This window comes from Brachionichthys hirsutus, chromosome 19 (assembly GCF_040956055.1).
Source record: "Brachionichthys hirsutus isolate HB-005 chromosome 19, CSIRO-AGI_Bhir_v1, whole genome shotgun sequence".
Classification (NCBI taxonomy): domain Eukaryota; kingdom Metazoa; phylum Chordata; class Actinopteri; order Lophiiformes; family Brachionichthyidae; genus Brachionichthys; species Brachionichthys hirsutus.
Window position 1 is genome coordinate 1,049,683 of NC_090915.1, and position 16,060 is coordinate 1,065,742.

General features: G+C 46.8%; 2 protein-coding genes across 2 annotated transcripts in view; one reads left to right on the top strand and one right to left on the bottom strand.

Moving 5' to 3' along the window:
* The window catches only part of whrna (whirlin a), a 92,682-nt gene extending 89,021 nt beyond the window's left edge, over nt 1-3,661 (bottom strand). Inside the window, exon 1 of the mRNA XM_068752980.1 lies at nt 2,945-3,661. Coding sequence (XP_068609081.1) covers nt 2,945-3,661 — 717 coding nt within the window. The remainder of the gene's footprint in view (nt 1-2,944) is intronic.
* A 3,187-nt stretch (nt 3,662-6,848) lies between these two features.
* LOC137908684 (flap endonuclease GEN homolog 1-like) lies at nt 6,849-15,530 on the top strand. The gene is made up of 6 exons (XM_068753104.1): nt 6,849-6,944; nt 13,485-13,602; nt 13,829-13,932; nt 14,901-14,986; nt 15,056-15,245; nt 15,351-15,530. The coding sequence occupies exons 1-6, from the start codon at nt 6,849-6,851 to the stop codon at nt 15,528-15,530; spliced, it is 774 nt and encodes a 257-aa protein (XP_068609205.1).
* The last annotated feature ends 530 nt before the right edge of the window (nt 15,531-16,060 follow it).

Genomic DNA, 16,060 nt, shown 5'->3' on the forward strand with positions numbered 1-16,060 from the left:
TCAACATGTGAAGTAGAACACAACAGAGATAAAGAGCAGCAGATGCTGTCTGAACAGCAGGGTGTCGGTGTCGACCTCCCCTGGGTTCAGGACCGGCTTCAGTGATGTTCACACATCTGATCGGACCTTAATAAATGTCGGTAGCGGACCTGTCTCTGTGGCAGCAGAGCTCAGCTGGAGGCAAGCAGGCAGGTCAGATATGACACGCGTCACAACTGGAGTCCTGAAGAGCATCCAGACAGCTGACGTTTCATCCGTCAGGCGCTGGAGCTGAAACAGAGCTGCTGTAAAAATGACTGAATTTTACTGTTACAGACGCATATATATCATATTTATTCATGATGCAATTATTGATTCAATTAATGATCAATCAATAGAGCTCAAGCTGACCATTGAACAGATTGCTTGCAATGAAGAGGTTGTTTCATGTGGAATCTGAATCTTTACATTTCACAGACATTCTGTCACAGCAAATCTGTGGTGTGTGATGCCCACTCTGAATTCAATTCAGTTCAGTTTTATTTATATAGAACTAGATCACAACAGGAAGTCATCTCAAGGCACTTTACAGGATTAGCAGGGAAAGACAGAACCCAACTTGACCCACAAGAGCAAGAACTTTGGCAACGGAGGCAAGGAAAAACTTCCCTTTAATGGGCAGAAACCTTGGACAGAACCTAAGACTCATGGTGGACGGCCATCTGTCTGACCGGCTGGGTTGAGAGAGAGAGAGAGAGAGAGAGAGAGAGAGAGAATGGCAGGTCGGAGGAGAGTCAAAGAGGAGATGGATAGGGAAGCGATAGAGTGAAGACGCACTAATGGGTGTCGAGCGGCACCAAACCCTCCTGGGACCCAGCCCGCCAGTGAGCATGTCCTCTGTAATGGACAAATGTCCACCACAGAGGACATGCTAACTGGCTGGGTCTCAGGAGGGTATGGCCAAGACCAATATTTAGATATTTTTAGGTTTTTTCCCGATGCATGAATATTGCAATATTCAGATTTCTCCTCCAAATCAATATATAAATGTTAAATTCAACACTTTGAAGCATAAAATGAGACGACTATAATGGTTGAAGCAGACCCTTCTGTTGGATTGGAAATTTGTTTGGATTGGACAAGCAAAAAGGAGGTGGGATGGGGGGGGATCACAATCAAGTCAAGTTCAGTGAAGCTTTACTCACCAGCTCTAAAAGAATATATAAGCGACACTCCAAAGAGGATTACGTACCGATGCGTTAAAACATTGAGGTTAACAATTTGTATGCGATACTCGCAATATGATCATCTCGTACATCAAGTATATTCGATATATCGCCCAGCTGGGCGAATCGCACATTTCTAACAGCTTCCACACCAGAATATTAAACACAATGTGCGGGTTCATACGGTATCTGGGGGGGGGGGTTAAAAACTTAAAACGATTACAGTCCGTAATAACATTTAGAATAAACCGAGAAGGACCAAGACTAAATGGAGTCGAGCACCCTCTAACTGTTCATTTATAGCAGCCTCCACTCCACAGACAAAAGACTGAGTTAAATGTGGGGAACATTGACTGGAGAAGCGAGGGTGGCTAACGCTGCCATGAGGATTCAGTCTGAGGGTTTGGGCTCACGCTCGATATGAGGCGCAGAGACACTCCGCTGCAGACTTCTGGAAGAATTAAGTTCAAAAGCGGATTTAGAGGAACTCCAAGAAAAGAAACTGGGCCAACGGTCTCATCGGCAGCCTCATTAGTCAGCAGAGATCCACGCACAAACACGGAAGTTACAAGTCGGCCTCAGATAAAGCGCTGAACGCCTGAAGGATGGCAGGTAAATAGAATGCCTCATATAATCTAAAATATTATTGAAAAAGCATGCAAGCAATGAACAGAAGCACGATATCCTGGTGCTGGTGACAGCCTGGCGGTGGAGTTCTCTGGATTTGAGGCGGTTAGGGCTTGTGGCTGAGAGCTACATAAAGTGAACTAAAAAAAAAAGTATATTAGAGGAGAGCAGATAAAGCATGAATTCTAGATAAGTGAAGGTTAGAAAGGACTTAATTTGAGCCATAATCCCCGACTGGGGCAGGGAACACTGCTGACCTGTCAAACAGACACGCAATCAGTACTCTAAAAAGCGGCTTATCGTCGCCTTTCTCCGACTCCCCTATCGAAGGAGATGCAAGCCAAAGCTGCCCGAGCGGATAGGAATCAAAGCAAGGCACTTTTATAGTCCTTTAGCTGCCAGAGTGGAAGCCTTACTAAGTTTAAAAGCGTTTTCAAAAGTACGGGAGGGCAGCATGAGGATGGGGTGCAGCGATAGGGAGGTTAAAACGACAGCCAGCAGAACCCGGTGAGCTCACAGCAGATTAAAGGGCCTCAAACCTTGAGATAAACAGTCAGATGAAAATCAGAACCACCGACTGTGACCTTTCAGCTAAAGCATGTTCAAATCACGTGAATCTCTGCGTCATTAAATACAACAGCAGGAAACACTCTAAAGCAAGAAGCACGCCTCATTCATAGGCTTATGAACAATGGAGGCTAAAGGAGAGCCTCTCAGGCAGGGCACGCACGCACACACACACACACACACTCCCTCTACGGTTACCAGCTGCTTCGGTGGCGTCTGGTTACACACGTGCACGTTTCCAACAAATAGTAATCGGTTCACATTTCACTCCTGTTGCAAAATACTAACGACATCCAAAAAGGTGAAGCTGCTTCAGCCATCGAAATGAATCCCCCCCCCCCAAATGAGGCTTCACTAGAATCAGGAGGTCAGTTCTGGACACCGGACCGGACCGGACTCATATTTCAGGCAGGAGCTGATCTGTGCGTTTGGAGGACCAGAGCGGAACAAGCAGCTCCATCTGCCTAAAAACGCGAACGTGCATTCTGTGAGAGCAGACGTGCGCGTGGTAAACGTTACATTGCGTTACGTTACGTTACATTTACCTTCACCGCGTCGGCATGAGACACTTTGTCGAAGACTTTGTCGTTGACTCTCATGATCTGGTCGCCGACGCGCAGCCCCTGCCTCCCCGCCAGGCTCCCCGGCTCCACCAGGGACACGTAGATGCCGACCCCGTGCTCCGACCCTCCGCGGATGCTGAAGCCCAGCCCCTCGTTGCTCCTGTGGCGCTTCATGGTGACCTGGCGCTGCTCCCCCGGCGGCTCGTGGACGAAGTCCTTCCCGAGCAGCGGCACCAGGGGAGCTGTCCCGTCGCTGCTGGTGCTGAAGCTGTCCGGCGAGCCGCTCGACGCCACCCGCAGCTCTGACGGGGTGTTGGGCGGCAGGTGCCCGGACGGAGTCGGGCTGGCGGAGTTGCCATTGCTTGCAACTAAAGCCGATGTTAAGTAGAGGCCCTCCGACGTGTACTGCTCGAAGAGGAGCTGGTCCGAGCGGGGGATGACCAGACGCAGCAGCGGCAGCAGCTGCCGCTTGCTGGGCGCGTTGAGGATGACGTGGAGGGTCTGCACCAGGTCGAACACGTTGCGTCTGGAGTGGTAAACGTTCAAGCAGTGGATGAACTGCTGCCTCTCCGAGTCGTCGAGCAGCAGGGTGAGGGCGCTGTGCAGCCTCCTCACGTTGGCCGACAGCGTGCGCGCGCTGGACGCCACCGAGCTGGCCGAGGAGCCGAGCGACATGCGCTCCAGGTCGGCGTTGCTCATGCTGGCGGCGGGGCGGGTTACGCGGGCCGGCGGCGCGGGATTACACCGGCACATGGCATCAGGCCCGCGGGAGGGAGGACGCCCCCTCCGGCGGGATCCATGCTGCCTGGCTTTGACTGATTCTCCACTTTACGAGGCTGTTCGGAGTCTCGTAAAATGCAATTAAGCCTCACTTGTGCAAATTATTTAGCACTTACCATAATGTAAAAAAAAAAACAAGTAAGTAATTGGATTCTGCAAAACCACACGCGTGCGTGACGGCGCGTCAAGACCGGACAGGCAACAGCCTCGCATGAAACTCGGCCCGCTCCGCCAGAGAGGATCCCAGCCGCGGTGCCACCTGCTCGGCCAGGTGTCCGCCGAGCCGCCGCCGAGCCGCCGCCGAGCCCCGCGGCTCCGGTGTCCGCCTCAGCGCGAGCTCCTCCACATGAAACACCAACTTCAAACGACTTGGTCCAATTTGGAAATGAATTACATTCCCAGACGAAAAAAGAAAGAAATAATATTTAAACTTGTTCCTGCGCTCCCGCCAGCGTCGCGGTGACTTTAGTGAGCCCCCCTCCAAAGTCGCTTTGCGAGCGTGAATATCCAGCCGCGTCACACGGACACAGCCCCGCAGTGGCCCGCACGCTCCCGCCGCTGGTTTGGGGGGGTCCGCCCGCGGTGTCAGCGCCGAGGTGACCTCCTGCTCGGCGTCTCCGCTTCCCGACGTGAACAGAGGGGGGGGGGGGGGGGGGGGGGCTGTCAGGAAGTGACGCAACTTCGTGTAGCCAATAAAATGCGCATGCACGCGCGCGTCGTGGAAGCAATAAATGAATGAAGTTCGACCTTCCATCACGCTGCAGTGTTTTCCTCATTCACGCTATTAGTCATTTTAATAACGGTCGGTATGAAGGGCAGCCTCAATGTGTGATAGCTCTACCAGTTTGACTTTAGATTTGATCTTCAGCAACCTTGTCCTTTTAAACTCAAATTAAATTTATGTTCATTCATCTTTTTTATTAACTATTGACACTCCATCCTAACAAACTCCCAAAGATTGTTTTTATGTCTCCTCTTGTCTATCTTCTGCTAGAATACAGAGAGGAATAAACTCCAAAGAAAATGCACACAAGGGTCTTTTGTTTTTTATCAAGTGGCCTGTATGGCATGTGTTCAGACAGTGGGCACCGCCACGATGCCACCACCATAACTTTAAATGCATGTTTTCTTTAAGGGTGAGTACAGGGCATTTAGTAAAAGAAGAAATTGATGGGAGCAGCGAATACAGAAATCATCTCGATGTCCCTGCACAAGCTGAGGACTGCCTGCTCTCAGAAAAGGCACGTCTGTGTCATGTTACTGAATGTGTGCCGGGTATTTGTATAAGTGAAGCTAAAGTCTTTACCAAGATTAGAAAGTGGCAACAAAGATAAATAAAAAAAAGCACATAAGGAAACCATTATCGGATAATATGCGATAATGGTTTCTGTAGCAAAGCTGTTACATGGGAATGACTTCTAATTTATCGTTCCAGTTCCATCTCATGAGAAAAGATGTACGATACCTGAGGCTGAGGTTGCAACCATATATTACTCTCATCATCGATACAGCGGTTAATCTGTTAATGGATGGACCATCTTGGCTGCACATCAGACGGACAGAGCCCAAGATGATGTCTTCCTGATGACAGCAAACCAAATAAAGATGATTTAAAATGAAGAAAAGCTGCAAAAGGTGAAATTTGATGTTTTAGTTAGGAGACTTAGCAGACCGAGCCGAACTGAGCTCTCAGATGAAGAGCCTTCTTTGGCCGATCCGTGCATCCTGTAATGTGGCTACTGCAGGGAGTAGCAATAATCCATCAGTAACAAATGTCCCATGATTTCAATCATTTGTTCCAGAAGCAGTTAAAATTGTGAAACGACAGACACTGTACGAGGTTGGTCTGTACCAAGGTGGGAGGCAATTACTCTTTTGTCTTGGTGCAAATAAATCATCACAAACCAGAACAGACCTGCAGAGGCTCCGTGTGTCGGGTTGAGAGGAAATGACTGAACGGTGTTGATCAATAAAACTGTCAGGCTGTTTGGATTTACAGCTTTCAGAGTCGCACACAAATAAAGGTGATGACCCTGAAGCCAGTTTTCCTAGCTCTGTTGCACTGACACTTGGAGAACAGTCATTTTAGTTTTCACAACTACAAACAGCGCTTCTTTTTTTACTTCAACCAGGTGAGCACTTACTGCATTAAAAGGACCAGTTCACTGCAACAACAACAAAAAGACACTCAAGTGATTTAAAAAGGCGCCCGTCATTTTAAGACATGTGTCTTATGTGTGTTATCGCGCTGCCATTATCTATTATTGATAACAAATATATTCATATGGTAGTCACAAGTATTCCATCTTTCTTTCCCAGTACATTCTGAAGAACTATAATAATGTGTGTGTGTTGAAACATGTACTTTGTGAGAATTGCAGAAGCAACCGGAGTGCCTGATCGGACATTCTGACCTTATACATTCCTTTTTTTTTTAGACTTTGACATTTTTTATTACATATACACAACAACAGTAACAACAACAACAAAAAATAAATTAAAACAAAAAAACAAAAAAAAACCATAGAACAAGTGAGGGCAGGGTCGCTACAATAATATGATACACAATATATAAAAATGAGACCTTATACATTCCTCCCTGGAAATCGGTGAAAGAACGGCCTCCCGTCCTTTGGCGCGGGGAATGGCCTTCCCTCCCTTTGCGTAAACATCAAGGCTGACTAGGCTGACTATCGCTGAGGAAGGACTGTGTTATTGCAAGCTATGGTTTTAGCTGTTCTGCCTCTATTGCTGTCTTATCTCTTCCCCCTCCCCACAGAGAGGCAGGACCAATGTAACTAGGGTCCTCTGATTCTAATAAAAGGCGAGGAGACTGGCTTAGGAACTCGGAGATGAGCAGAGAACTTTCCTAGGTAGATTGTAACCGGAATCTCCTCTGTCCAGCTCCCCTCGCATTAATTCTCTGTCTGTTCTTTCCTATATGTATATAAGTTATATGTGTTAATCTTGAACCTATCAGGGGGGGGAACTCTGTGGGACACAGAACCTGAACAGAGCGGTGGCTTGAGCGTTGGTGCATCAGCCTGCTGCCCCGCAGAACCAGGCTTCACTGGAAGCCGTAATAGTAGAGAGGGCCTGAGACTGGATGGGGCTGGAGCCCAGTGCTAAGAGGAGTCGTGACATCATCATTCTGGAGCAGCCAATGACGAGCCTGAAGACAAATCCGGTGGTAACCCTGTGGGTCGGTTGAGTAAATGAGGGCAGCAGCGTGAACATCCTCCACTGACTCAGCAGCAACTCTGGGTGCCTCCGACTCCCACAGAGTGACGTCATCACCGAGGGGGAGGGTTACTGTAATGAGTGCTGATAGGGGGGGGGGGGGGTCAGGACAATGTTCAATATCCTGTTGAGTCACCTGATAAATGGATTCAATTGTTTAAATCCGTTTCTTTTTTGTTGTTGACCAATGAACTAAAAGACACAAAGGAATTAAAATATAAAGTCCCAAACAAATATGCAAATAAACACAGAGGCGTATTTTTAAATGCCTTGTGTGTATCTGGTCTGGTCACAGTGGTGCATGATTTCAGCCTCTGATCCATCAGCAGTTCTACCAGCGCAATAATCCAACATCCAACATCCAACATCCAACATCCAGGTCCTCTTTATGTTCAGGCTGCGACTTTTCTGTTGTATATTTTTTACCTAATAAAGTCGTTACTGCCTTGAATTTTATCTTCTTCTTTTTTTTATGAGAAAGCTATTTGCATCATATAATAATCTGGAATCGGTGTGTGATCGTCTCTCTAAGCAGCCGCGTGTGTGTAAACAGCAAATAAAAAGAAGATGAAGATGAGTTGTATTCAGAGATGTAAGTCTGAGGGAGTTAATGAAGAGCCTGATGGGGAGCTCTGTGTCTGAGAAGATGATTGATGATAATAATTAGAGACACGGAGGGGCCAGAAGGGATTACAGTGGACGGAGAGGCATGCTGTACAACAGCAGAGCAGCATAAGGTTGTGTGTGTGTGTGTGTGTGTGAGAGAGAAAAGAGAGCTAATGGACACCATTAGAGCCCCTCAGAGCTGATGGTCCCGGTTGTCATGACATTCACGTTTAACCACAGAGGCCCTTCCGCTGAGATCGGTTCTGTCATGGTGGCAGAACAAACGATGCGTTAATAAAGAGATGAGCGCTGCAAGAGGAACGGCTGCGATATCATGAGAGCGGTGTGTGAGTGTGTGCGCATGCCAGACACCCCCCCAGCTGATCAGGATGCTTTGCCCCAGGGGAAGAGTTCCTAAAATAAAGGAGGCTACCTACTCACAATGAAATTACTACATTCCATGGCAAACTTTAATCATTTCACAGGCTTAACAAGGCTTAAATACTTAATAGGCTTAATTGCGTATGACTAAAGGCTTAACAGAGTCATCGGGTTTCATTAAATGGTCTCTAAACAGGTGGGCATTCAGACAGAAATCTCATTAGTGCTGAAGCGTTCAAAGCAGCACAAAACACATTTCTCCATTAACAAAGTGCGGAATGTCTATCGTTTATGCACGAGTTAAAGCCGGAGGTCAGTGAGGTCAGGTCAGTGTGTGATGGAGGTGAAGGCGCACGTGTGTGTGTGTGTGTGTGTGTGTACCCGGGGTTGCATGGTGGGGAAGCTAACGTCAGAGGAGTCGGGCTGGAGCAGGGGAAGAGAGGGAGATGCTGAGGAAGGTGGCTTTCATGGTCTTCCTCACGGTGCAGCGTTCCGTACCTCTAAAACACACACACATATTTGTAGACAGTGTTTCTCTTCAAAAACAGCAGGAGATAAACCTTCTCAGAAGTCGTGTTCTGGAGGGCGAGTTGTCTTTCATCTTTCAGATGTGTTTTTAGTTAACTGGGACATTTAAGATCTTCTAATGTGCTAAATCTGTTAATTCAGCTACTCCTGAAGGTCCATGCTGAATGTTGACTGTCCTGTTGTTATCTCAAGTCACTTTACAGGAGGAGCAGGGAAAGACCTGCAGGGAAAGACAGAACCCAACCTGACCCACAAGAGCAAGAACTTTAATTAAGCATGCAATCATAGAGAAGGTTGATTTGCTGTGGCCTGATGGGACAAGCCGAAAGAGGAGGAAGAAGAAGAAGAGCTGGCGGCTTGTCCGGGGTGTACCCCGCCTCTCGCCCGTTGACTGCTGGGTGACTGCTCTGAGGGCATCCGGTCTCCTCCGACTTCCATCGCCCTTCAGTTTCAAACTGACACCGGAACCAACTCTGACATGAGCTGAGGGCGAGGGTCACGGCTTAAATATGCCGTCTTGCTTGTTGAACATGACCTTCCCTCTGGCACCACCTTCAGGGCAAAACGCACACAACGCTACATCAAAGAGGAGCAGAGGAGTTTCCAAAGTCGTGCTTCATCCTGTTTCCAGTTTATTTACGCCTCAATCGTAGCAACAAGAAGAGCCCTGCATTTTAGACTGGGAGTTGATCTTCCGAGAAGCGGAGGGGTGTCAAATCTTACCCCCCCCCCCCCATTGACGTGCAGCATGTATTGTATCCCACTGTTCCTGGTTGGACATTGCACAAACAACTTGAAGACAGGAATGGGAATCTGTCGCCGTAAACCTGGCGTGAACGCCGGGACTTGTTGCCGGGCTGCTGTGTTGGTTACACTGGGTTGTGGATCAAGGGTTTCTTTCATTGTCTGTCAAACTCAAGGCCCGGGGCCAAATGTGGCTTGCCATGTCATTTTCTGGGACCCGCGAGAGTTGTGTGCAGACATTTGTTTTTGTAAAATGTTCCATCTGTCACACTTCAGCAGTTGTTCTGCTGTTTTAACCCTTTTAACTATGAAAAAAGAGTTTTGAACTAAGTTGATGTCATAACTTGTGTTGGATGATATTTTTAGTAATGTGGTTTTCTCAACCTGATTAGTTAAAAGGATTAATGTTATAACTAGAAAAACACTCCGAGTGCAGACCTCCACCAAGCAGCTCTTGGTATCTCTATGCACCAAACATGAAAGTGAACCAGAGTTGATTTTTAACTGATTTTTAATCTGTAAATGGGGTTTTAATGTTAATACATATATATATATTTATTACTGACTCCATTCTGGATTCTATCTAAACATTGGTCAATAATCAACCGAGATACTGAGGAACCAATTTTTTAAGATCCATTATCTGTAACGCTAACGAATCCAGAATCCAGGATCTCTTCTGGATCGTCACCAGAATTGAATCATCTGTTCCTGGTAACGTTCCCAACATTTCCTGAAATATCCATCAAGATCCGTCCAGAAACCTTTGAGTTATGTTGCTAACAGACAGACAGACAGACGGCGGCGATGACATCAGCCTCGCCTCAGCAGAGATTATTACAGCAGTAAGGAATCCATATACGGTAGTTTTACAACTATGCAAATGTATATGTAAAGTTTGTAACTTAATTAAGTATGTAGTAGTAATAAGTAATACATAATAAATACAGTTATTTAGAAACATGTTAAGCAGTAGTTACATTTAAATTATATTACATTTAGTTACATTTACACTGTGTTAGTTACAACTGGCCCTTTGAGGGCAGCCATAATGCTGATGTGGCGCTCGGAGAAAACGAGTTTGACACCCCTGTGTTTGGTCAGTTTGGTCTCTCGCTCTCCTCTTCCTGCTCCAAGGAGAGCGATACGAGCCTCTCATGCAGCTAGCCTGAAGGGAATAAGACGCTCCTCCCTGACGATCACTGAAGCAAAATCCTTTGTAAGTTAAAATGCAAGCAGTTTGGTGAATGAAGAAAAAGGTTGTGTCTTCCTGATCTGAATACAGTGGTACTTCTACTTACGAATGTCCCTACATCCGAAAGTTTCAGGTTACGAAGTATCTGAATGGGAAAATATTGCCTCTCGTTACGATTTTCACTTCAGGATACGAAGTCAAAAATAGCTGCTCGTAGCTGCTCTGCCATTGGCTATCGCCTAAAATCTGCCTGGCAACCCGTTGCGTATGCGTGTATCCCAGCATGCTATTCGTGTCCCCCTTGTAATGTATTTGGTCCATGCCTGATGCCGTAGTTACGTGATGACGTAGGCACGTTAGTTTGTGGTGTGCGCTAAATGTAGCATGTAGCTCTGTGACCGGCTACGCCTGATTAAAGAAAGGTTTTGTTCCTGAATCCGTCTCCTCCTTCCGACCATCCGTAGAGGTTAAAGACTTAACACCCCTCGTGTCACCCGGAAAAAGTGTTGACAAGTCGGGCTATTGCTCATTATGATGACGTCTGCCTCGCACATTTCCGACGGATTGTCAAAAGCCGGCAAAAGCAGACGTTATTGGATCAGTTTTTCAAGAAACGCGAGGCAGAAAACACCGCAAAGGACCAGTAAACAAAGAGGACAAAAAGTAACAGCTAAAAGGTAAATTAATATTTTTATTATTTCCTTTATTCTTTGGTTTTTTTACATGATGTGCCTCTCGTTTTATGTTTATTGTGCGGTAATCTAATTTTAACATGTATTTGTTTCATGTTCTGATGCGCTTTTATGATTTATTAAAAAAATATCATACTTTTGCGGGGCTTGGAACGGATTAGTGCATTTACATTCAAAATGCGTCTCTACTTAAGAAGTTTTCACGTTACGAAGCTACTCCCAGAACGGATTAAATTCGTAAGCTGAGGTACTACTGTATCTCAAATCTAAAATGATTCCAATTGTCCATGAAAGGACGTGGGAGCTTAAAGGGCAGCGCCCCTTGTGATGAATCATCTTTCATGATGTTTAAGAGCCCCAAAAGGCTCAAAGGGACGACCACGGACTGCAGCAGAACAACATTCTTCATGCAGCCTTTTCATTTTCCTCCATATGGGCTGCAGCATGAAAATCTGTAAAGATTTCTGCACGTGCATTTCAACCTGCTGCGGAGCAACCGGCTATTTCTAATCCTTTTACTCGCCCATCACGCTCCGCATCAGGACCTTGATCCTAGTCTAAAAGTGTCTCTGCTGTTTGTTTCATCGATCAGTCGATGTAATCACAGTCAGCCGAGCCACTGCATCATCAGCAATGGACAGATCCAGAGAGAGAAGCACGCTCACCAGATCATTCAGCATAAAATAATCTGGCAGGATGAGCCGCCAGCCATCACGAAGCGCAGCAGCGTCCAGCGTGTGTCGTGGAGTGTAAGTGCTTGCTGCGGAGCCGGTAGAGCCAATCTGCCCGACCTGGCTTTGTGAACAAACACACAGATCCCTGCAGCACCGAACACAGAAATACAAAGTCTGCTTTTCAAAGCACCGGCCACAGATTTATCTCTGATTCCAGGCGCTGGTTTCCAGTTTTGACACATTACTGATCAGTCCAGAGCCGAAATCAAACAGGCCTCAGAGAAAAGACGCATGTTTGTGTTCAGGGCACGTTTACCTGCCGGACGGATGACGCATTTATGAGCTTTGTAACGTTGAATAAGAAACAAATTCATTCATGAAGTTAACTGAAAGACTCTGGAGGATGGACTGTTACAAACTCGGTGCGTCCCATTTCCTGAGTGGGGATGGTCGCTTTTTCATTAATCTCCGGTGAGTATTTTAACACGAACCCACTACAGAATGATGCCCAGGAGAAAACAGCCCAGCAGGAGAGTCAGGGCTTTATAGCCGGCTTCTGTGTGAGCCTTCGGGCTCCACTGTGGAAGATGATGGATGAGCCAAGGCTCATCCATTTCACATTTCACATTCATCTGCTCTGTGTGCAATGATTTAAAGAAGCATGATTTGTGACATCACAAATCATCTGGGAGCCAATCCTGGTCCAGCAATAAGCCTGGGACGGGTAAACCCGAAGCCACAGATAGAGGATGGATGTTACAGTCGACCGTGTCAACATTTCACTCTCAGCGTAGATAATTTATTACTGTATTAATTATTACTATCAGCTTTTTAACTCTATACTTTAAATTAAATCGTAATTGTTTCTTACTAATTGGAGTAATTGTCGTTGGGCTATTTCTACATTTGAATTGCATGATTTCAATCACAAATTATCTCAACACAATGTTTTGTATAAATAAAATGTATTAGAATTAAAAAAAAAAATAATATGAAAATATATCAATGAATGTTGCCGAGATTAATGTCACAAAAGAGAAAAAGAAAGGCAGCTTTTATAAGATGTAATTCTTAAATATGAGGCAACTGAAAGATTTAAACCCTATAAACTGTGCAAAAAAATAAAAAATAAAACAGTTTAAAAATCCAGTACATCTTTCAGCAGTGCATCAGTTCTCCCACAGTAACACAAAACATCATCATCAGAGAGTTTTGACCAGTCTACCTTATGTCCAGCTCTGTCATTGTTCTCTCTGATCAACTCAGGCAGACTATCAGCCTCAACATAAAATAAAAAACATAAGGAATGTGGTACTCAGGGATGCGTCATACTTAACCTCCATTGAGCGGATGTTGTCATGAGCATCAGCCGTGGTCACACAGTGATCAAGCCAGGATGGTGTGTGCCAGGCTTCACTAATATAAGTGAAACTGGGCTGGAGATGATGAGCTCACTATCCTCACAGAAGTGTATCTGACAAGTCAGCGTTCCAGTCACCAACCAAATAAATACAAGTACAGGGATTAACCTGCACAAAAGAATGAATTAAAGCAAGTTTGTTTAGATAGTCATCCTCGTTCTTACACTCATACAGCATGTTCACATGAAGAACATGAAGAACATGAAGAACATGAGCCCACTGACACCCCGGCTGAACATGTTTTTTCTCCTCCTTCTCCAGGGGACCAAGCCTCCTGTTCCCCCACTGCGGCGGCGGCGACACAAGCTCCCAACCGTGGAGACCCCGGCTGAGCCCTCCGACACCCCGGCTGAGCCCTGTGACACCCCGGCTGAGCCCAGTGACACCCCGGCTGAGCCCTCTGACACCCCGGCTGAGCCCTCTGACACCCCGGCTGAGCCCTCCGACACCCCGGCTGAGCCCTCCGACACCCCGGCTCCCATCTCAGAGGTGAGATAATCGATCATTCAGTTGTCTTGTGTTTTTAATGTTATTGCAGCTCCGGTGCTCCCCCCCCCCCCCCCAGAATTTTATGAGTGAACATGTTTTTTCTCCTCCTTCTCCAGGGGACCAAGCCGGAGTCAATTCCAGCAGCAACTCCGGCTCCCTGGTGGTGTTGGTGGAAGTGGTGGAAGTGGCAACCGCAGCTCCCTGCCATGGAGACCCCGGTGTAATCTATTTCTCTCCATCTATAAATATAATCAACAACAATCAACAATATTATATTGTAAAACAATATTTTCTTTTTTATTTGATATTTACTCATAAGCGTCGCCTGTCTGACGACAGCAGCCTTGTATCCATAGCAACATGTCCTGGCTAGCGGATCAAATAGGCTTCAGAAACTTTAAATATCTGTATCACTTACAAAGTAATAGAATGTATGAAATGTTGTTGCATATTACCCCCTGACAATTTTTATGTAGTCGTTATACGCGCTTTGTATACTGTTATTCGTTTTGAAATAAAACTTTATGTACTGGCTGGCCTTAATGTGACGTAATGAAAATTGAAAATGTCCGGCACCGAGCGACTTCGTACGATCGTCTCCTTTCTTCCCACCTTGTTTATTTGATAAGTATTAGAGGTAGCTATCTGTCTTACATTTAGAACAATAATATTTTAATGGTTTAATACATTTATTATGAACATATACGTTGTTTTCTGTTCGATGCTGCTACTACTGAATACCTCGAAGGCAGTGAAGTACGGAAAGCTCAAGCTAACGGGTACGCAGCCGAACGGCGCCGCAGTTTGAAAGCTCGCAGCGGGAACTAGAAAGACAATCAGAGATTGCAGACCCCGCCTCCAAAAGACTATTGGATCTTGTGAGACAGTAAACAGGGCTTCCGGATCAGAGGAGCCAAATCTGCTCTAGTTTGCTGCTCCGGAACGTACTACAAGACTCCTTCTGGACTCTTTTTCCCATCATGCCATTGGTGTCCCTCCCTCTTAAAGTGGCAGTTTACAGCAGAGGCACAATTCCAGATGTAAGATGTAAAAAAATAATTCTAGAATCTGGATTCAGATCCGGATCAACGCCATTCTCGGGGAGGACCGAGCCACAGACAGAACCTTGCTTGTGTAACATTTTCAAGTCGATTGGGTTACTAGTTTTTGAGTTATGCGCGCGGACAGATGCTGGCGGTGGACCTGAGTCTGTGGGTGTGCGAGGCCCAGCACGTCCAGGCCATGATGGGGAGGGTCACCAAGCCCCACCTGAGGTGACGTCACGCACGAAGCCGCTGCTCGGGACGCGGGCGTCGCTTCTGATGATGCTGCGTCCTGTGCAGGAACTTGTTTTTCAGGGTGTCGTCCTTGACGCTGATGGGAGTAAAGCTCGTGTTCATGATTGAAGGAGACGCGCCGAGACTGAAGGCAGAAACCATGAAGAAGAGGACAACCGCCAGATACGGGGTGTGCATGAAGGGCCCCGCTCCAACGAGCACCAGCAGGGGGCGCCTCAAGGCGGTCCTGAGGGAGGTCCGTGTTCTGTCTGTCCCTTCTGCCCGGCCTCATGGGTTTCTGTCTGATTCTAAAAGTCTTGTCCTCGTTGTCCTCGTCGTCCTCGTCCCTGCTTTCCTGCAGTGGGCAGACATGCTGGACTGCCTGGGCGTCCCCTGGGTGACCGCCGCTGGGGACGCCCACAGCCTGGTGGACGGCTGCATCACCAACGATGGAGAAGCCTTTCTGTACGGAGCCCGGACCGTGTACAGGAACTTCAACATGAACAGTAAAGTACGTTTGCATATCTCAGAGGTGAGATAATCAATCATTCAGTTGTCTTGTGTTGTTACCCTCGCCGAAGGGGAGGCGAGGGCGTTGCAATTGGGTATGTTTGTCTGTTTGTCTGTTTGTCTGTCCACGCGCATAACTCAAAAACTAGTATGGCATTTGAAATGTAAATGTGAGCAAAACCCTGTTGTGTGTTCCACCTTTTTCACCACAGTTTCGTTATGTGTATGTACATATGTAAACCTTTAGTTTATTTTTCTCTCTGTGTGGGAGGATATTCTGATCGAGGTCAAAGTGTTTCTGGAAAGCAACTCGACACGGAATCAGAACCTGGAGCTGAATACACGCACATTATAATCATCCTGCAGGGCCGAAGCTTGGCCGCTGGGAGTCTGACCCAAACAGGTAATGTGTTAGAAAGTTCCGAGTCCCGTGAATGAGGCGCGGTAACTGTTCTCCGTGTTCGCGTCTCCCCGGTGCGGCGGCCGGGGCACCCTGCAGGCGCGCCCAGAACGCAACGCAAAACACTTTTGGATTGAGGAGACGCGTTTTACCCCCGCTGC